At 45.8% G+C, this 22117-nt stretch overlaps 1 protein-coding gene across 1 annotated transcript in view; it reads left to right on the forward strand.

Moving 5' to 3' along the window:
- The window catches only part of LIPC (lipase C, hepatic type), a 766064-nt gene extending 749779 nt beyond the window's left edge, over positions 1-16285 (forward strand). Inside the window, exon 11 of the mRNA XM_069624353.1 lies at positions 15842-16285. Coding sequence (XP_069480454.1) covers positions 15842-15923 — 82 coding nt within the window. The 3' untranslated portion in view covers positions 15924-16285. The remainder of the gene's footprint in view (positions 1-15841) is intronic.
- Positions 16286-22117: the final 5832 nt, after the last annotated feature.

Consider the following 22117-nt stretch of genomic DNA (forward strand, 5'->3'; position numbering starts at 1 on the left):
CTTTGTATGACTCCAAAGGGACCAGACCTCGTCGCAGCAGCAGATGGATGGTTTAGTACGGGAGGGGGAGAGAGAAGGAAGAGGAGAAAAGGAAGGTCTTGAGAAGTTCCCGGAACTTAAGAAGATCTGGCTCAAGTCTGAGAGGCGGGGGGCTGTTCCAGAGGGAGGAGCCAGCCAAGGAAAGGGATCTACCCCCCACTCTCTGCTTGGAGAAATGTTTGACCTGCAGAGAGTTGGGACCAGAAGACCGAAGGACTCTGACTGGGAGGTACTTCTGGAGAGAAAGCTTGGTGTAGAGATGTCCCAGACCCCAGCCAGCCTCGTGGATGATGCAAAGGGTCTTGAATTTGATCATTGCGGTTACCGGGAGCCAGTGGAGAGATTTTTGGGCTGGAGCGATGCAGTCCCTGGGCTTGAGGCCAAGAATAAGTCTCACAGTCCTATTATGGATTAGTTGGAGGGGCAAAGGTCGGAAAGGGGCAGGTTGAGGAAGAGTCTATTGCAGTAGTCAGGTCTAGAAGAACCAGGGATCTGGAGATATTGCGCTTCTGGGGGAAGATGAGGAAAGGTAGAAGGCCCCTGAAGGGCTGAAGCTGGAATTTGGACTTCTTGGCAAGGGCCATGGTGTGTGGAGAGAAAGAGAGAGAGGAGTCAAAGATGATCCCATGGTTTTTAGCGTCACAAGTGGGTGAGGGGAGGGGATCCAAGGAGGCTGGCCAGAGAGTTGAGGTGAAAGAAGGAGCAGGAGTCCCAATGAGAAGGATATCTGACTTTCTGGCATTAAGGCAGAGATCATTGGCAGAGCACCATGCCCGGATAGCAGACAGGCAGTCAGGTATGAGGGAGGAGGAGGTGGAGGTCGGTGTTGAAGAGCCATGGTGATACTCCTCCTTCCTGTAATCTACTGCTCCTCTCCCACACTAATGCTCCCTGCTCCAAACTACCACTCCTTCCCCTAAACGACTACTCCCTCCAACAACCACTCCTTACACCAACAACTCCTACTCCCTCATACCACCACTCCCTCCTACTACTACTTCTCAAACATCCTCCTTTCACTCAGTACGATCCACTTCACAACCACTCCTTACACACTAATCTCTCTAAACACATTTGCCACGCAATCATGCACACTCACTCCACAAAACCTCATCCACGATCTAGCCAATACGTCACCTACTTCAGAAATCACCTCCACAGTCCGTTGCTCCTCCCTCTTGCTGGTATCTTGGTTGTCCTCCACCTCCACAGCTGATCTCACCCATATCACCCACACTTCCTTCTTCCTGTTACCTGCTTATATGCCTGTTTCTCCATGGGGACAGGATCTCTCTCCCTGGCCATCTAGCCCTATCTTTCCCAGCTGAGATGTGTGTGTAAAGTGAAAACTCATAAGTAGCAGGCAAAGTCCCACCCACTTTCCCATGCAGGTTCACCGTGTAATGGAGATTCCGGTCTGGGAAGGCAAGTGTTCAAGATCGTGTTCCAGGAACCTGTTCCCGGTCTACGCAAGGCACGTTCTCTGGGTGACGGTGGGTACTCATCCCCTTTCTGACCCTGGTGGTCTAGTGGGTTTGCAGGGTGCTGTATGGGCTTGTTGGTGTTGCTCAGCAGCCCCACAAGAACCTCTTGTGTGCTGCATCGAGAGGCAGCCTTTCCCTGCGGTTTCCTCTCTCCTCATCATAGTTTGCTGTAGTATCCGGTGTGCGTCTGCAGCAATGTTGTACCTTCACTTCTGCTTTGCGGGCCTCTCTCTCTCTGCGGGCAGTCTCATGGTAATTCGACTCTCTTCTATGGTATATGTCCTGATGGGCTTTCTTAATCAGGTGGAGTATTTCTAACAGCAACATAATGTAAATGGCAAGTATCTGACATTGGAGGTAAGGTTTGAGATAACAGTGATCTGCACAAAAACATGCTGGCCGAGGGGGGAAGGGGCGAGATGGAATTGGAGCCCTCTCAACTGCCACCATACACCCCAGGTACTGGCTCTGGATTTCTTCCTGGTAGACCTTCCACCCCCGAACAAGGCCAGATTGCAAGCCTTGTCACATGATTATTATCACTAAGAAATTAAATGCCTCAGTTGAACAAAGTGAGTCATGCCCAGCCACCCTGACCAAAGAAACCAAAGCCAACCTAATAGAACGACTGAATGTGTAAGGTTCGCTAACATCAGGCAATATGCAAACATCTCTAAAGCTATCACCAGAGAACCCCTCCCAATAAGGTTGAGTTGCATCGCTTTTATTTGTAAAAAAAAAAAACATGGCAATGATAACTACCACCCAGCTGCACCTCACAGGGAAGAGCATCTACTACGTGATGAAAAAACAATATGTTTTCACTAAAACAATAGTATGGAAACAAGTCTCACATTCATGCACAAGGACATTTTGAAAGCACCTAACAATACACTAACTGCCCTACTAGTCCTCGATCTAACGGCTGCTAAGATACAGGTAACCGTCAGACACTAATACAGAGATTAAAAGGTCATATGGGAATAGGCAGCACTGCTGTGGAGTGGATTACCAATGCCAGGAAGCTCAGCATAGGAAGTATGGTAGCCAACCCTTCACATAACCACGGAATTTGTATGACACGACCCTCACGTTTGTTGGCACGGGTGCCTGAATGAAACTAGTGGGTTACCACAGGGCAGCCAATGGGGAGACGAGGGTTGGGTAGAGGTTGTGGAAAGGAAGGGCGGAATAGGGAAACCAGAAAGAGGGTCAGGGAAATGTGATTAATGGGTTTTCTATGGTAACACAGTTCAATACCTTATTGTTATTATTAATATGATAGTTTCCACAACCTATTCCACTCCAGAATGCATTCTTTCTTTCCACTAAGAGCTATTAGGCCTGCTTCAGGCTGCACAGCAATGGGTCTCAATTTTAACAAGCAGAACACATAGTTTAGCACAACCAATATGCAGAGTTTAACATCAAAGCGTAGCATGGCAATGAACGTTTTATTAGCAAGCATGACTATCCTTTAGAAGGGCCAGTTCCTCATATTTCTGAGGTGAAACTGGACTTAAAACACAAAAGCAGCCACATCTTTGTCCTTTTGGTATTTGTTGATTCTTTTGGGCACCCTCAGACCCTGTTACTTCACAGTCTAAAATCTTCTGTGATCATAGGATTTGTCAAAGGGCTTGTTCAGGAGCGCCTGCCTATAAGAGAACAGAGAGGTTCGAACATGATCACAACATTCTCTATACAAACTCATGCATCCTTCAGAGAACGGGGATGGTTACTTATCTCTGGCTCTGAAGCCCTAATATGATTTCAATTGATCGTCAATGAAGAGCGAGTAAATCTTTCCAGATCTCTAGGGTTCCCTCCATACTAGGTTATTGTTTAAGTGCTAGCAGCTAGGCAGGCCTCTTGGGGCCTTCTCTGGGGGTTTGTGTGCAGTCGCGGAGGTTGAATTTTTGAACTTGAAGGGCATAAATGTATGCGCCTAACACACACATCAGGGGTAAAGTGGCTAGACTGGCCTATATATTCAGTATAGGCCAGTCTAGCCATGAAATAACACTTATGTTTGCTTTACCCATGATGGCAAGTAAAATATATCTTACTGTCTCCCGCTCAGGATACCTCTCCTGTCAGTCAGCATGTCTACAATGTTAGTGCAATAATGAAAGGCGGAGGGGCCAGGCTTCTGCCGTCCCACTGACTCTCATTAGTTTGTGGCACGTTTGTCTAGGAGAATAAAGGGCTCTGCATAAAAAGCAGAAAAATATTGCATAGGATGGGACACTCCCTTCTCAGACGCAGGCAGCACAGGCACTGGTAGACTGTGCTGGCTGCCATTCAGGAAAGGAGGCCGCGACCCCGCCCAGGGTGACAGGCCGCCACTGTTTGTATTTGTTTTGTAAGGTGGTAGGAGATCTTAGATGGGAATCGGGTAGTCAGGGAAAGACAGGAGTAGGCCTTACAAGGCATGCATCTCTCTCTCTCTCTCTCTCTCTCTCTCTCTCTCTCTCTCTCTCTCTCTCTCTCTCTCTCTCTCATAGATACATTGTATCACATGAGAATCAAAACAAGCATCTGAGAGTTGGCAAATGAGGGAAAGGGGCGGTGTGAAAACTCAAACATTACAATAACGTGATATGATTTATGGGAGGTAAGAGCTTAGGGTTCGGTGGAAGGACAGTTTAAAATTAGAAGCCTGCAATCAGCCATTTCACCTTCCTTAGTATGTTGTTAAGCAGAGATGCCTCAAACCTCACTCTAACATGTTCAGGTGCTATGCTCAGTGACCTACTGGAACCTTTGCCAATCGAGGCAATGCAAGGCGTTTTTCAGGAGTTCTTCAGGGAATTGGTTGGGACAGGGGCCAAAATCCCTGTTAATTACTCCCAGAGGTCTAACCTGCTGTCTCCCACAAGCCTCAAACTCTTCACACAGTCCAAAATGAACCCCCTCCCCTGCTAACAACATCCACAACCCACCAGGTTTTGACATGGCAACAGGTCTTTGGTATCAGAGTGATGCTGCAACCCTTTCTATGGGATTCTTCACGATGAAATGAGGAATAGAAATGATAAAAGGTGGAGCATGTATTCCTCAAAAAAGAAATGTGCAGCACCTTGTCCTAAAAAAGGGGGTGAATCGGGTGTGACGCATGCAGGATGGTGAGGTGCAGGGTGTTGACAGTGACAGAGAGGGGTTTTGGGGTAGGGAATTATGATGGGCTTTCCAATAAGTCTGAAATCTCGAGTTTGCAGCCTCTCTGTCCCATTCTTAGCTAAGGGCCTCAGGGGAATGTCCCTACTTGTGCCACAACCATACCTTAATGACTAGTATTTCCATTTACGGCCACATTTAGCCATTACCTGATATCCTTGAATGTGCCTATGAACGTTTACATGACTTGTTCCTACTTCCACCAGTTTTATGTTTGTTGTAATATGAATAACCTGTAAATGCCAGAATTTTAGAAACGCATAATCTAACCACACGATGTAATCCAACCCTCAGCTTAGATCTCTAATACTGGCTGTAACTAAAAACACCTCTAGTGCCTGTAACCTCATCCTGTGCTTCCTATTCCTTGTATGTACGTTACACCTTTATATTGTACTCCATGCCCTGTTATGTTTTTCCCAGGTGCTTTGACGAGGCACACCAGCAAGTTAGCTCATTATAGAACTAAAAAATAAAACCAATGTATAGGCGTGATAAAACATTACGCAGTAGTTTTACATGGCTTCCAGTTTCCAGTCAATATAGGAGCAGCACAGGCCGTCGAGAGGAACCCAATCCTCCAAAGGCACACCACAATGTGAATAGGGTTGGTACACAAGACCCCCAGGAGAATGGGATTAGGGGAGGAACTAGATTGTGCATATGGTTTTAGGAGGGAAAAGAGAGGCAGTCTATAAAATACTACCATTACAATGACGACTTTCCTACAACTTCCTCCTCCCCTTGTATATTGGCTCATCTGTAAATACAAAGGACTTGCAGATAAAGCACTCTCTACTTGCTGATGAGTACACAGATTCCGAAGTTGGGCCTATTCCTGAAGTAACTTCAAACTGGAATTAGGTTGGGTACTCTGGATCTCTGGATAGCTGCAATCTCTTCCTCACCCCGTGCTTAATTTAGCTATTACTATCACGTCCCTCTTTCTCGTCCCAATACTTACTTTTGAGAGACTCTTCCTCCTTCCGGAACCCTCTACAACCTCCCCTTTATCCCTGTTTTTTCCTTTTCCTGAAGGAACACAAGCAGACTTTCTGTGTGGGGCAACTTGTGGGGGACCTCACCCGGGGGGTCCCCCTGCGTGGCTTGAGAATGCCTGCTGGGCCCCTTTGGTGGCCAGAGGGCCCAGCGGCGGTGAAACTCAAAACGGTGTTTCTTTATGTCAGCTGAAAAGGGCGCGATCAAGGAAATAGTGGATAAGAAGGTGGACTTGGTCCATAACAAGTCGTATGTGGCGTCTCCCCTGGTTCTAGGATCCAACACCTATGGCTCTTATGCGGCAGACACGCTAGAGAGCAAAAACTGCAGCCAAATCATACAGAGACAAGTGGCATCCATGTGACCCTCTTTTACAATGGAGTCAGGGGGTCAAAGGCCACCCGAGCATTAAAGATTAAAAATCTAAAGGATCACAGAAGTCAGTGGCCCTCAAACTACCATTTGAGGGGCATAAGCAATTTGGGGATCCAAGGAAGATAAACATGCAGTTAAGTTAAAGAAGAATGCATTTTCATCTGCCTCCCTGGGACCCAAACGAACAGAAGGCCACGCTTCAACAGATCAAGAGGAGAACAAAGAAATTTGGGATTTCTAGGACCATTTAGAAAACCCAGATCCCTGCCAAAAGGACAGAAGCCTTACAATAACAGTCACCCAGTCGGAGACAGGTTGCATCCTTCTCGTGGACATGGGACCAATTTGTCTCTGATGCCTGGGCACGCAGTACAGTACAAATGGGATACAGGTTGGAGTTCACCTCCAATACTCCGGAATTGGGGATGCTTTGGACCAGCTTACCACGGTATGTCCATATGAAAAGAGCCATGCTGCAATCAAGAAACTGTGACTAAAGAAGGTAATTGTCAGGGATCCCAGGATCCAACCGGGATTGAGGTTTTACTCCAGAATTGTCCTGGTGCCTGAGCCCAGTGTAAATAACTTCAGACGGATCACAGATTTGAAGAAACAGAACAATTTTGTAGAGACCAAAACCTTCAAGATGGAGACACGGCAACAGATCATACTGGGGATTCTAAAAAGGGATTGCCTGGTATAGATATTCAGGAAGCCTACTATCACATCCCCATCCTTGGGGTCCATCAGCACATCCTGGGGTTGGCAGTGGGGTCAGTTCATTACAAGTTAGGGTCCTTCTGTTTGGCCTGGTATCTGCCCCCAGAGTCTTCACCAAGTTGTTGGTGCCACTGGTGGCACTTCTTCATCTTGAGGGCATTCAGGTTTACCCTTACTTGGATGGCTGGCTTGTGAAGGCCAATCTCTACATGTGGTGTCCTCCATGAATGTAATCTCTCTCCCTGGTTGTTCAACCAATACCTAGCAGTTCTTGCCCACCGCATTGCTGCTCAATGCCCCAAATTTCAGTGCTATTCAGACGACACTCAGCTCATTTTTAGGCTACCTTCAGCCACCTCCTCTCCCTCTCTCATCTCTGACTGTCTGTCTGCTATCCAGGAGTGTTGTGCTGCCAATGATCTCTGCCTTAATGCCAGTAAGACTGAGACTCTCCTCATCAGCACATCTGCTCCCTCCTTTCCTGTCACCCTCTGGCCGGCCTCTCTTGGCCCTCTTCCTGCTCCCACTTGCAAGGCTAAAAACTTGGGGTCATCTTTGACTCCACTCTCTCCTTCTCTCCTCACATCTGACATCTCTAAGAAGTCACACTACCAGCTGCACCTCCTCAGAGGTATTCTTCCTTTGCTCTCCTTCCCCCAGAAGCTCACTGTCTCCAGATCTCTGCGTCTCTCTAGGCTGGACTATTGCAACAGCCTCTTTCTAAATATGCCTGCTTCTACTCTCTGCCCTCTGCAACTCATCCAAAACAGCACTGCGAGACTTGTCCTTGGCGTCAAGCCCAGGGATTGTATCTCTCCAGGACTGACATCTCTGCACTGGCTCCCAGTGGCTGCGAGGATTAAGTTCAAAACCCTCTGCATTGTCCACAAGGCCTTCTGGGGCCTGGGACCTCAATACCTTCAACTCTCTCTTCATAAATATCTTCCTTCTCGAGCTCTCCGCTCATCCGCCTCCAACTCCCTCAGGGTCAGTCGCTTCTCCAAGCAACGAGTTGGTGGTAGATCTCTTTCTTCAGCTGCGCCCTGCCTCTGGAACAGCCTCCCTGCCTCCTTGAAACTTGAGGAGAACCATCTCCGGTTCCGAAAGCACCTCAAAACCTTCCTCTTTGCTTCTGCTTTCTCTCCTCCCCCCACCCATGCTGAACTCCTGGCTGAAACTGCACTGGTTACCTGGCCATCCTCTGATCTCGGGCCCAGGTCCCCCCCCTCGGTACTGCACTGCCTCCTTGGCAACCCCCGCACTTGGGGTCTGTTTTCTGATTCCCACAGTCCCCCACCAGTACATGACACCTGATGTCTTCCCTTACCCTTGCACTTGCCACCAGCTGGCCGTTTTCTCTTATTGTTTATTTGTTCTAATTAGCCCTTGTACTGCACTGTCCCCCCACCCCCACACCCTGCACTTTTCACCTTCCCCCCTCCACTGCACTTGCGCGATTTGAATGACACCTGGCCTAGTAAGATTGCTGCCTCTGTCTTCCCTCTGTTCCCCCCCTTGCCTCGCTGCACATTGAAACACTTGTGTATAGGCGCGTTTTAAATGCCATATCATATCAAAGGAAGACAGTTGTGGTAAATTTGCACAGGGTCTGCCAAACGCTCATGAAGTGTTTTTGTATATAAACATCTCAAAATTTCAGACGATCCCTTCACAGTCTCTGCAATTCATCCAAGCACAGTTCTGTACAAGGGAGGGGAAGTCTGTCCACTGCTGGACAGTGCGTGCAGACTGGAGCTTATTTCGCACAATTCTTAGCAGGGACAAGACGACTGCCAGAGAACTATTGTCACTCCAGGGGCACATGGCCTCATGGGTGCTACAAAAATCATCAGACCAGCCTTCATTCCCAAAGTTCCACAGGTCCCAGTAGATAGTAATGCCAGCCATCTTTCCAGAGCCTCAGGAAGAGGCATGGCACTGTCTGAATGTAGGAGCATTGTTGTTGGAATACTTGGACTGCACTAAGGCAATCAGAAAAACGGACAACTTGCTAGTGACTTTTGGGTAGGCAGAAGCCTCTCAATAATAAGTACTGGGACGAGGAAGAGGAAGACTAGGAGTAATGAAGACTACTGGTAAGTAATCCAAATATGCACTCGTACACTAAAAGCCATTATGTTTCCAATCTGCCTCTAACTCCTTTCCCCAAAATCATGCATTTCCCTTTTTTTAACACTATAAAAGGACAATCTGGTGTTCGTATTGTGTTAATTAGTTAGAAAGTCTGCATGTGATTGCTTTCATTCGTAAAGTGTTAGATATCTCGCCAGCACTGACTCTAGGTGCTGCTAATAATTCAGATTATTCCCTGTACTTTCTGCACTGACCACATTTAGTGTCAGTCCCTGCCCTGCTTGCTTGTGCCCAGTGCTTTAAGTGGGGTGTGAAATCGAAGGGTCGGGGGCGGGCGGCTGCAACGAGGGGGGCGGGAGGCTACATTATGGGCGTGGCCTGAATTGTCCCCAGCACAGGATAATAAAAAGTAAAAGTTGTCAGGTTACTTTTTTTTTTTTTGGGATTGTCTCGTGCTTTGGATTCACACGCGCCCTACCGGTGACAAGCGTGTCGAATTGCACTGTGTTGTATTTATTGGTGCTCAATCAATTCAGGCCCGGCTCCAGCAGGGAGGTCAGGGGGGCCAGGCCCCCCCAGAGCCAGCCTCTGGCCCCCCCTAGAAAGGAGGCCATGTCAGTGGTGTGTTATACACTACTGGTAAACGAGGGAGTGGAGGTGGATGTCACTGTAAACATTCAGCAGCAACCTCTGAGACATTCTGAGAGGCTGAATTGCAGGAGGCCAGGCCAGGATTTGTTTTCTTACCCTAGACAATGATTTATGCCACAAAGCCATAAAAGTACAAATGACCAGGGAGATGGAGGGACATTCACACCTCTAAGTGAGGTAGCACACTTATTCAAACAGGCTGCCTACAAATATTTTCTGAAACCTAAAATCACAATTTTGATTTCCGTTATTTAAAGTATGTCTGTTTTTTGTGGGAATAAAGTGGTTTTTTACATCATGCGTAGTAAAATGGTTAACTATATCAAACAATAAATGACAGGTAAAATTGCTAACACAGATTTCTGCAGAAGGTGCGTCAACTGACGGGGGGCACTTACAAATTACATTCATAGTATATATTCTGCTGCATTAACTACTTGAGTTTAAGTGAAAAGATAAGGTTGGTAGTAACACAAATTTAATTTTGGAGGGGAGAGTGTAGTAAAATCAAAAAGTGATAGATGTAATGCTTTGAATTAAACATTACCACTACCGTTGCTTTGCACAACATTCCATGCCATAATTCTGTAGTATGTCGGTGCGATTAGAGAAGGGAAAAAGCCATCAGCAAATTACTTTTGGTGATACCACCAAAAGGCGCAGTTGAATCTCAATTGCTAGGCCGTGTTCCATTTGCACTGGAACACAAACAACCACATTCATTTTTTGTCCCTGTGGTCTAGCAGTTTTGGAAGGGCTTCTGACATTAGTGACAGGGCCAAGACTGATATGCAAACAATGGTATAGAAGGCTAGCCAGAGCAATGATGGTGGTTCTAATTGATTCAGAGACTTTTCACCTAATAGGTACAACCAGAACGCATGCTGTGGACCACAGATAGGATGGCAATAAACTGTGAGGAGAAACACACATCTTATGGGTGTGTCTGGTCATTTACCCACCTAATTAGTAGCCATGGCTATGTTAATGCCTCACCACAAAAATCTAACCTTTCCAGAACCCTTTGAGCAAGCTCTATCACAAAGTAACAACAAACGTGTTGCTGTATAGGGCCTGCCAGTGTTATATATAGGCATTCTTTTGAGTGTTTAATTACTTAATTGCCTCTGCAAATGAGCTCCTGCTGTAGTAAAATTCTCTTAATGTGTGTCTTCAGCAAGTTGATTTTATAAGCAATATATTTGTCAATGCTTCTGACTTGCACTGATGTCCTGTCTTAAACAAGCAATCACAAAGCCAGCAGTTTTGGCATGCGTATAGGTAGTAGCAGACATTTTCCATGCCATCATATGCCCAATTACTGACACCATTTTCCAGCTTTTCACATTTTATGGCCAGCTGGTAACCTTATGGCAGTGCCTGGCAAATGCCAATCCATGCCTAATCAAAAGCCCAAGCTGTTGGCTAGGCCAATGCATGTTGCCTTGAGGTTGTCTCTTTGTCTCCCTAAGTGAATGTGCATAAGCCCAGATGTTGGTGTCTTGCTTGCTATGCCTATGGAATCCAGCTGCACCTCACTGAGCTGTTCCAACAAGGCCCTACCTGAAAATAAGACTAGGTTGGCAAGTATTGACCAGTTTAAGATCTTCTAATGCATACTTACCAGTGGGGCTCTGACCTAAATAGAATGTATCTTTGTTTGGAAACATAGTCTACTCTGCCAGAACGTTTCATGATTCAAACTGATAAGTACTGCCTTGATAACCTCATTCTGTTTGATTAACTTTACAGAGTTTGCATGCAAACAGAATATGTCATGTGTGTTGTGGGATTTGTTTGGAAAGTATGATGTAAATCCTAGGTGCTGGGTGTTTATGCACTGCCGGAAATGAAACGTGAACACCTGTAAAATAACAGAATTTCCTAAAATGGTACGGACAAAGAATAAAAGGTGTACATAAAAAGCAGTATTTAAATATATTCTAAAGAGTGCAATCAGAGATGGATTTCCCTCCCATCAGATGCAAACAGCAGTGCTGAACAAGCCCTACCAGTGAGATCTTATCTTTTTAAGGTGTCTCAGAGGCAGATTATTTACAACAGGAAGTTATTAGAGATGAGAAAAGGAAAAAGGCAGTGACCATTGCTGTGGCACTTTAAAAAAAATACATATAGGGTTTTAAGAAGCTATTTAAGTGTGATTGTTGGGTAATTAGTAATTAAGGGGATACAGAGCAAGCTGTGTGAAACAACCTTGTCATGCATTTCATTTGAATTTGTGGATGGAAATGAGTGGGATGGCATTGAATCATAGCAAGACTGTGCTTATGATCATCGGATCCAGACCTAGAATTGGAAAACTTGCACCACAGTACGAATCTTTCTTTTTTGCGAATCACGACACCCCGACAAGGGACAACATAAAAATCCAAGGGGTGACATTTGATCAGGCCTTGAATATGTCCGATCATGTTAATAGCCTAGTGTCAACCTCGGCCTATTATATCAGGCTCCTTGCGCATATTTGTCCGTTTTTATCCCAACGGGGTTGCGAAACGATCGCTCAAGCGATTAAATTGATTACTGTAGCTCCCTTCTCATAGGAGTGGGTAAAACAGAACTCTGTAAACTTCAAATGGTGCAGAACAGCATGATCAGAGCCATCATGGGGTTATGTAAGCTTGCACATGTATCGGAGATAAGAAGAAAGCTCCACTGGCTACCTATTGCAGAAAGGATTGAATTTAGGTTGCTTACCATCACGTATAAGTCCCTCAATGGATCCTTTCCTGCCTATATATCAAACAGACTGAAGTACAAACAGGTGGCGCGCACTCTGCGCTCTAATGATGTCAAAAATGAGCAAATTCCAAAAACCTCATTGGAACTCGTTAAAAGGGGCGCCTTCTGGGCAGCTGCCCCGGCGAGATGGAACGCTCTACCTTCAAGCCTTAGAAACTGCCCGACACTCGAGCTATTCAAGAACAAACTTAAAACACTCTTGTTTAAATAAAGGGTCCTCAGACTCCTACAATCTGACTGCTTGCTAACTACTGTCTTCGGCGCCCGTGTGCCTCCGGGACACTTTGGCTATGCCTAACAAATAATTTAAAGTAAAGTCGGTATGACATTTTTTGTAAGTTCTCATTAATTGCTATGCTGGAGCTTGTAGGCTTCCATTCAGGATGGGGAAAATAAAGCTACAGTCATAGGGGATAATATTCCAGGTCAAGCGTAGTGGAAGAAGTGGCGCTAAATGCATTTAGTTCCACTTTTTATGAGCTGCAGGTTTTTGTATGATTTGACAGGCGAAGTTGGAGAGCAAATCGGACTTAACAAGGTCCCCCTGCTAAATCCGATAGGTGTTCCACCAGCATGCATTTTTACACTGGCAGAAAACCAATGGATTCCTATGGGATCTGCCTGACTTTTACACCTGGTAAAAGCGGGCAGAGTCCAAAGGAATACATTGTGGATAGCTCCCACAATAGTTAATTGTGGAAGTAATTTAAACTTTTCCAGACACATAGTGGTAAAGAAAGGAGCAAATGCAATTTTCGCCTGTGTTTTACTCTTTACTTTTCCAGTACTTGGTGAAAACAATTAACATTAATGAATGGCCCCTTTTGCAAAAAAGGTGCAAACAGGAGAATTTTGCTCAGTGCAATTTAGGATTCAAAACAAAATGCACCCCCCCTTAATCTTTTCATCAATATGTTTCTACAATGATAAATACATTGTCAGGTTGGTTTATCATGTGACTTGTGCATTTTTAAAGTAATCTGCATAACATTTAGTATTATTTTAGGTATTCAAAGCCAAACTTCAACACATATTTGTACCAACTTGAGCTCGGAAGATGTGTGGACAAGTATCTAAATTTCCGGCTAGGCTCAAATTATGGCTTTACGACTTGACGAAAGTGTGTGATCTTTGGCATATTTTTTAATTTCACTATGCCTTACCTGTTAAAATTAGGTGCCCCTAAAAGTGATTCAGTTTGCATTATAAGCTATTCCAAAAAGCCTCACTCATGGTTTAATAGATGGGCAGCACAGGCATTAGGATGCACACACATCTAACTTTGAAAATATCTGGGCCACATGTATTGAACAGAATTGTGTCATTCAATAGCAAATCAAAGTAAACACTTCAAACAAAGAGTCATCGTGGACAATTGCATATTATAACCAGTATGTTAACAGTATGTACCAGAAAATGATGTCTAGGGGCACTCCCTGCCAGGAGTGATACCAGGAGGCTGCAAACCTCTCAAACAGCACCGTCTGCCTCCTGATGCGCCCTTACAGCCCTTGCACTCTCAACTCAATTAAAATGTGCTGCAAAAATGCAACACAAAATAACATTTTGTGGTTAAAATGTAATTTTGGACATGAACCATTGATGGGAGACATTTGGAATGGGACTACTGTAGGGGTTCAGTTGGAAAGGAGGGGGGAGGAGGTTGTGGAATGGGTGGGTGAAGGGAGAATTGTATATACATGTGTTTATTATTGGAGGATATGTTGTTGTGCTCAAAATATTCTTAAGATCAACAAGGCTACCTGTATTGATTGGACATGTTATGTTCTGTCCTTGAAATGAAAAGAAGTTTGGAAAAAAAATGTAATTTTATAGGAAACAAAATCTCATATTCCTTGCTTCGGTATTCTAGGTGCAGGGGGTATGTCTTTCCCAACAAGATGGAGGGAGCACACGCATCTCCTCCGGGGCATGCTGGGAGTAGCCACAGTGCTCAGGAAGGTATTGTTGGGCAGACACCATCTGAGATGGTACAAAGACTGGGGGCCTCACTGCTCAGCCCTCTCAGAGGAGCAAGAGGAGGCATCACCCTCAATTCTCCAAGCCAGACAAGGAAAGGCGTGCTGGGTGCTGGTGTGAATAGGTGGGAGGGGAGGTAAATGGGAACAGTGCTTAGGGTATCTGAAGGAAGGTGACTGGATGGTGAAAGGTGAAGGAGGGTCAGATATACCAGATAGGGGAGAGCAGATGGGAAGGGAAGATAGGTAGATTGATGTTGCAACACTATTTTCCTTGCTTCTCTTTTGCTATGTACTGTTTTTTATAGAGGGGTGCAAATGTATTTTTGCAGACCTGGGAAGACATTTTTTGCTGGTCACGGATCTGGGAAATCTGGATCAACGCCAGCACTTTGTTTATGGTACTCCTAGACCCACACCCAATGGAATGTGGGCCCCCCTGATCACAACCCTGGCCCCCCCAGATGAAAATTCCCGGAGCCGGGCCTGAATCAATTCCTTTTTTTCATTCAATAGACTGTGTCAAGCAGTCAGTTGAATTAAACCAACTGAATCCAGCACCTAGGAAATAGCATAGTGTGATGTGACCCTGGCTTGTTAATCCCAGCCCTGCCACTGACAAACCAGTGTTGCAGCACACTGTGCTGTTTCATAAGTCCACAATTTATTTTGTGTGGCAAGCAGTCTATGAATGAAACAAACAAAATCCACTGCCTAAGTAATAGCCGGTCTTAGAACAGATTGCACCCCAGGCGGGAAGCATTGTTGACGCCCCCTCTAAACAAATGACAACACAATTGTATGTTACGAGTTGGGCAGGCGCCCCCTAGAGCCTGGCACATCAGGCAGCCGCCTGCATGGTCTGTTGCAAAGACCGGCCCTGAACAGTGCAACGTGACACTGGCTAGTCGCCAGCAGTCCGCAGGTTCATATCCTGTGCACGGAAAGTTTAAAAAAGTGGCTGTCTGGGCTGACTGGGGTAATGTGAGACCCGGCAGAGCCCTGGCTCGATGAAGGATTTGGGAGACTGCCGGGTCCCAGCCCTGGCTAGCCCAAGCCCACTTAAAGCCCTGCTTGTGCCACAGTGCGTTGATGTGCTTGATACCTCGTTCTGTATCCTCACCGCCTGCTCTAGAGCAATCTAAGCCTAGCTGTCCTGTTAGTGCCAGCCCACACGGCCCAATCGTTCTCTGTCCAGGATCAAAGGTGGACCTATGTCCAAACAGGCGTGGGTGTAACAATTCTTTCCCGTTTTACTCTATATGTGACTCATTTGCATAATCACTTCTGAATGCATCGAACTGCAGCTCTTTTTGTGAATGAATGTATGTATACCTGTATTATTTTGTCTATGTGTTTCCTAAATGGGATTATCAGTGTCCAATACTTAAAAAATATTACTGTAGCCATATCTGCCACTCGGGTCCTCATACTCAAAGTGCGGACAGGGGAAGACTACTCTGTAACACATTTTTTTTTTTTTAAAAGGCATACATTTGGAGATATTATTTCAGAAGAGCATGTTGTAACCCTGTGTTTGTAATGTCCACTTTTCAGGATGACTTTCTGCCCACAAAACCCTGGCAACGTGCCGCTGCTCCCTGCTCAGGAGAAAACCTACGTGAGATGCGGCAGCTAGGCTTGGAAAGGAGATCTGAAGCCCAGTATCGCGTGAATGTGGGCGAAGATTACCGGAAGCTCGAGACACCTGTTCAACGTAGGACGCTGAGGCCCACCCCAGCGGGCGCATGCGTCGGCGGTCAACTCTTGAAAATAGATGGGTTCTTGGCGTCCACCAGCATTGAAAGGGATGTGCAGTGTGGTCCACTTGTATACCCAAAGATATATACTCTGTCAAACGCTCGATTCTTGCCAAAATGGACATCTCGTGGAGGGAATAGCTGGAGAATTCTTAATCAACCAGTTGCCTTAAGGGTCAAAGTTCAAGTGCCACTGATGTTAAAATCAAATGAACTAAAAAGTAATAAAAGACAAAACAAACTGTGGTTTCTGTGCTTCTGAGCTGTGCATGCGGTCCTGGCTGCTGAAATGTCCTTTACCAAGGGCAGTGCAAGGTTTCCTGATGCGCCTGGAGAAATTCAATTTTGGCTGAGCACCTCCCTTACAATACTTGGTGGGGGGATGGGTGGTGGTAGGATTTACCTTGGCCCAATTCAAAGCAAAACAAAGGGGGTGAGGCTGGAAGGTTTAGAATTAATCTTAACCTCTGGCATGGCTCTGGGCAACCCTCCAGACCACAGTTCTTTCCCTCCAGGCCATCGTTCTTCGCCTGCCTAGCCATTACAAAAGGGTAAAGACCATGTGCAAATCAGGCTTGGTCCCACCCCAAAAGGGGCAGTCCAGCCCAAACTGCTTGGTTACATCCCTTCTGCATGAGACAACAATCATTCCCAGACATGTTTTGTCCTCATTGGCCGTCATCAGTGAGGAGTGGCTTGGGTCTCTAGGCGCAGCAGCCTCGGGATCCACGTCTGGGCATACCCATCCCACTCGGGGTGACTAAAGCAAAACAAAAGAGGTGATGGCTGGAAGGTTTTGAATTCATCTTAACCTCTGCCATTGCCTTTATCGCCATTCTGTAGGTGGTGGTCCATGCAGCTTTGGTATAGCCCTGCTTTTAACCTAAGTCTTTGCCTCAGTTACTCAGTCTGTAGGGAAATTGGAGGGAAATCTAGACCTCCCACCTGGTAAGGCTTGGAGGGCAGAATCAGTCACATGCCAAATGATCCACAGCTCTGCAACACTCTCAAAGGGCATGGAGCCCATAAATCCATCTCTGATAATAGATGGGATAAAGTACCCCCTATCGGACATTCTAAGGCTTTTGCAAGCCACAGAGGAGTTTTGTAACCAAATTGGTTAGGCCGAAAGGCGGAGTTCCATTAAGAGGTCACAAGACTTGAAGGCGACTTACAACATCCTTTCAGGGGGTATTGTGTTCCTTATAATATATGGATCTTAAGATGTTATTGTTAAGCGCTTTTCCGTAAATCGCTCAATCGATTCAAATAAAATGCAAGAAAATACAAATACAATGGCCGAACATCATCCCATATATCACTGGGTCTCTTGCTTCCTCAAATGCAAAGATCTTCCAGCTGGGCACAGTATGCAACCTATAATGTCCTGCAAAAAAACAGATTACACAGTTTAAAAAAAGGCATTTAAAAGGCGAATTTGTGGATTGAAATGTGTGGCAGCGCGAAGATGGATTATGCTAAACTCCAACAGTGCCTCCGTGAAGGGTTGTTTATCAGTCCATGTCTGTAAAGAGTCTCCAAAGGGTATTTTAAAGAAAGGAATCTGAAAAGCCGGTAGGGCTTTATGGCCTCCTGCGGCATCTGGAGTTCTTTTCTTTGCTGGCTCAATCAACAGGCATTTTGGCATCACAACGCATCTGTAATAGGTTATTACAGGTACCATAGTGATGCCATTTTCTTATTGCAAGTGAGTTTGGATGTCATTACTATAGTGTAATAAGGACATTATTTACTGGTTTTCATACAGCTATTATAATAATACATGACTGCTGCAATATCAGGTTTTTCCCATTAGGATTTCATGCCAGATTTAGTTTAGTTTAGTTTAGTTTAGTTTAGTTTAGTTTATTATTTGATAATGCGCTCCAAACCCAGGGGTAGCCGGGCGCAGCAGTTGCAAGAATACTTAGGCTTAAGTTACATACATACAGAGGGTACATTAACATATATACAATACAAATATACAAGTATACATGAGATACAGCATGTGAATCTCTCTCATTGGTCAGGTGTCAGATACTCAGATCAAACAGATGATCAAATAATCTGGTGTCAGAACAGAATCAAGGAACGCCGTGATAGGAATGAGTTCAACAGGTTAATTGTTGTTAGTCCAAAGCCAACTTTTCACCTTACATCTGAATCTAGAGTAGGGAAGATTAGTTCTCAGTTCCATGGGGAGTGCGTTCCAGGCACAGGCAGCTCTAAGAGGGAAGCTTACTCCACCTGCTTTAGTTAGTCTAAATCTGGGAATTTCAAGTAGGGAGTGATTAGAGGCTCTGGTGTGGCGAATAGAGGATTTTCTGGTCAGTCTGGCTGAGATGTATGGGGCGCAGTGTTGTTCAGTCCTTTATGTGTGAGAGATAGCCTTTGAAGGAGAACTCTATCACTGATTTTTAACCAATGATTGTCTTTCCTAATGTTAGATAAGTGAGTTCTACATGGTATGTCCAGGGCTGCTCTAAGAGCGTTGTTCTGCAATATTTGTAGTTTGTTTGTGACAGTTTTGTTGGCGTCCGCATATAGGGCGTTAAAGTAATCCAATTTGGACATTACTAGGGCATTGGCTAGAGTGATACAATTGGTTTTAGACAAGTAAGGTCTGCAGGCCCTGATTAATTTACAAGTGTAGGCTGTGGAGGAAGCCAGGGAGATGATTTGTTTTTTGAGCGATAAGGTGGAGTCGAGGTAGAAACCTAGTGTTTTTACCTCTATTGCCACTTTGATTATATTGCCGTCTATATTGAAGGCGCAGTAGTTCGGGTTGAGTTTTTTGAGGTTGGAGTCGGAACCCAGGATCAGTATCTCTGTTTTGTCGTCGTTCAGGCAGAGGCCATGAGAGGCTATCCATGCCTGAATGATGAGGTAAATCTTGTTTACTAGAGTTGTGTCTTCAACAAAGTTGCCAGATAGAGGTATGAGAATCTGTGTATCGTCTGCATGGTTGGTGTAGGTTACCCCCAATCTGTCAAGTTTGTCGAAGAGTGGCTTAGCGAAGATATTATACATTGTGGGGGAGACACATGAACCTTGTGGGACGCCACAGGTGATATGTATTGGGTCCGCTGAGGTTAATGGGGAGAACACTCTCATCGTGCGGTTGTCCAGGAAGGATTGTACCCAGGCTATAGCTTCGCTTGAAAAATGGGCAGCAGACGCGAGATGGTTGCATAACACTGCGTGGTCCACTAGGTCGAAGGCCGCCGATAGGTCAAGAAGGAGGAGCATAGCTGTTTTACCTTTATCCTTCAACTCGTCGATTTGTGTCTTAAGGTCGATTAGGGCTGTTTCAGTACCATGTAGTGGTCTGAAGCCAGATTGGCGTGATCCTAGTAGTTGGTTTGTCTCCAGATACTTTTGGATCTGGAGGTAGGCTACTCTGTCATTGATTTTAAGGGGACCGTGGTAATGGGCCTATAATTGGTCGGGATGGCTGGGTCAAGGGTCTGTTTTTTAAGGAGAGGAAGAACCCATGATTCTTTAACGTATTTCTCCTGCTTCTAAGTGCTATAATATTAGCTGTTATTATTACCCGATGCAATAGTCCTTACTTTATCGACCTCGGACGGGTGATGGATTGAGTCGGCACTGTCTGGGGATTCAAACATATGAAGTGAAGATTTAATCCACGCCGGAGGCAAACGCTATGTAGGCAATCCACCTGGTGATAGGTTGAGACACACCTTTAAATTACTCCAAAAAAAGGACAAACTCTTTTTCTGGAACGAACTCCTGCACAGTTGAGCCTATCAGACATACATAAAGATGCACCTGGGTAAATTTGATCAGACACACATTGGTACTGTATCACACATCACCATCACCACAGCTTGCTCTGCTTTGGAGGGCGTGTGTTTAGCTGCATCAGATTTCAAAAGGACTGTGAGCGACAAGAGCATTTTATCAAATGGACCAGAAGCAGCCATACCCATCACCCCTCCACATAAGCGGTGTGCCATGGTTTTTCTCACTAAAATTGGACAAATACTACCAACAAAACAAGCTTTGGCAATGCAAACAGTTTGGGCCTTTGACAAAACTGTTGGATTTGCCAATGCTTGTTTTTAACAGGACTTCAGTGAAGGTAAATCCAGTGGCTGAAGGCAGATGGGTAAAAGGTTTTTATTACACCAGTAGTGAATTTCCGACTCCAATTAAGTAATTGACTCTCAGAATGTGTTGTAAAAACACTGGCAAGCACTGGAGTGCAAAGTTTGATGATAAAGTTTGATTAAAGTGAGCTCAAAGAGTTCCCATGAGGAGGTGTTTTGGGCAGAGAGGGGCAAAACCTGGGTGGGAATGGCACAATTGTTTTTCTTTGATTGCAAAAAGAAAACCAAAGACAACATTTAACTTATACGTATATATCGTATAATGTGGTGTGCCCTGATTAATGGCCATCATCATGAATAACTTTATTCGGCCAACGGACATCAAACTACATCGTGTCAATACGATTCTAAAAGAAAAATATTCAACAGCAATTAAAAAAAGGAAAAAAAAAGCAACAAAAGGAGAAGGAACACCCTCCTTAAATGCCACAGTGCAAATCTCAAACTGGGTTTCGATGCGCCCAACCCCATGATCAATTTAGCTCCCAGAATATTGGGGCCCCAAAACAGTAAGATTTCCCCCAGAAAGAGGACCCTTACTTCTAGAGTCGCCATAGAAGTCAGCAGGAGCAGAAATGTGCTCACTGTAATTCCACTTCTTTGAGTCCGCTATACCCATTACATATTCTCAAGACATCCCTTGCCATGTAATCATTCCCAAATACCAGTTTGACAGAATCTGAATTTCATTGGGCAACCTAGTGCATTCCACCACGGCATCCTTGGTCACAGAAACACAATCCCCTACTTTATGTAATTAATGGAGGCATTTATTCTGCAGGGCATCCTTTGGTTCTCTTCTATCAAAAGGGCAGTTTTGGTACCCCGTTGAGAAACACAGTGGTTCTTCCAGGACCTTCATGGGCATTGTGCCTGGGTAAAGGCCTCCCAGAGCCGGAGTTTATTGGCCTCCCCACAAGATGCTTAATGCCTGGGATCGTTGGGGCATGGATCTTTGGGGCATGGAACCCCTTGGGTAGGGGCACAAAGCCCGGGGACTCCCGGAGCCTTTGGGGACTCTCTCAATATGTTTGGGGCTGGGGGTTGAACAGCCACTGGTTGTCTTTTCAAACTACGAGCGTTAAGGACAGCAACAGAAAAGGGTAGTCGGGGGCACTGGGGTTGTGGTCCCATGCCAACAGTGGGGTCCAAGGCTCCATAACCAACCCCAAGTAGGTTGTGTCTGGCCCTGAAAACCCCTCCATCCCCCCTGGCCTCTGTCACGCCGTTGAGTAGAGCTGCTAGTAATGATTTGATGTTGGCCAGTTCGGAGAGAACACGGTCACAGCAAAAGCATGGGGTAATAGTTGGATCCTTGGGTGAAGTGGCTGGCAGGGACCGATTTCCTTGAGTAGGCTAAGCGTAAGAAGAAGCTAGCCCCAGAAGGTGCAGCTGACGTGAACTCACTCCAAGTGCTGCAAGGGGGGCTCAAGGAATGTTTTCCATCACAGGATCTTTCGTAGCCCAGGTCCATTGAGTCCACTGGCGGATGAGTAGAGAGAGGCGGGGGATGAACAGCCTCAGTGGCCAGAGCTGACCGTGGATCAGGGGCCAAGCAATTGATACCAATGACAGGCCTTGGGGACAGCTCAGGCGACGCTAGGGGTGCCGCCCATACCAACGCTGGGGCCAGTGGCTCACAGCCCCCAATGAGCTTCGCTATCCTCTCACATCCATTGCCCAGGGTATCGAGAAGATTTGCAGTGGCAATGCAGTCAAAACCACCTCCAGGGTCAACAGGTTGGCGTTGGGCACAAGTTCAGCTATAGTAAGGGCAAACAGGCAATTCAGAGCATGGTCTGGAGTGGGCCCATGAGGCTCCCCATGGAAGCGGTGGCTATGGAGGTGGCTATGGATGCTTGAGTATTCAGGGCCTGGTCCCCCATGCACTCCCTCCCTGTCTTGAGTAAGGACAATAGACTCTGGAGCCAATAACCTAC

Source organism: Ambystoma mexicanum, chromosome 11, assembly GCF_040938575.1.
Source record: "Ambystoma mexicanum isolate Mex_15411 chromosome 11, UKY_AmexF1_1, whole genome shotgun sequence".
Classification (NCBI taxonomy): Eukaryota; Metazoa; Chordata; class Amphibia; order Caudata; family Ambystomatidae; genus Ambystoma; species Ambystoma mexicanum.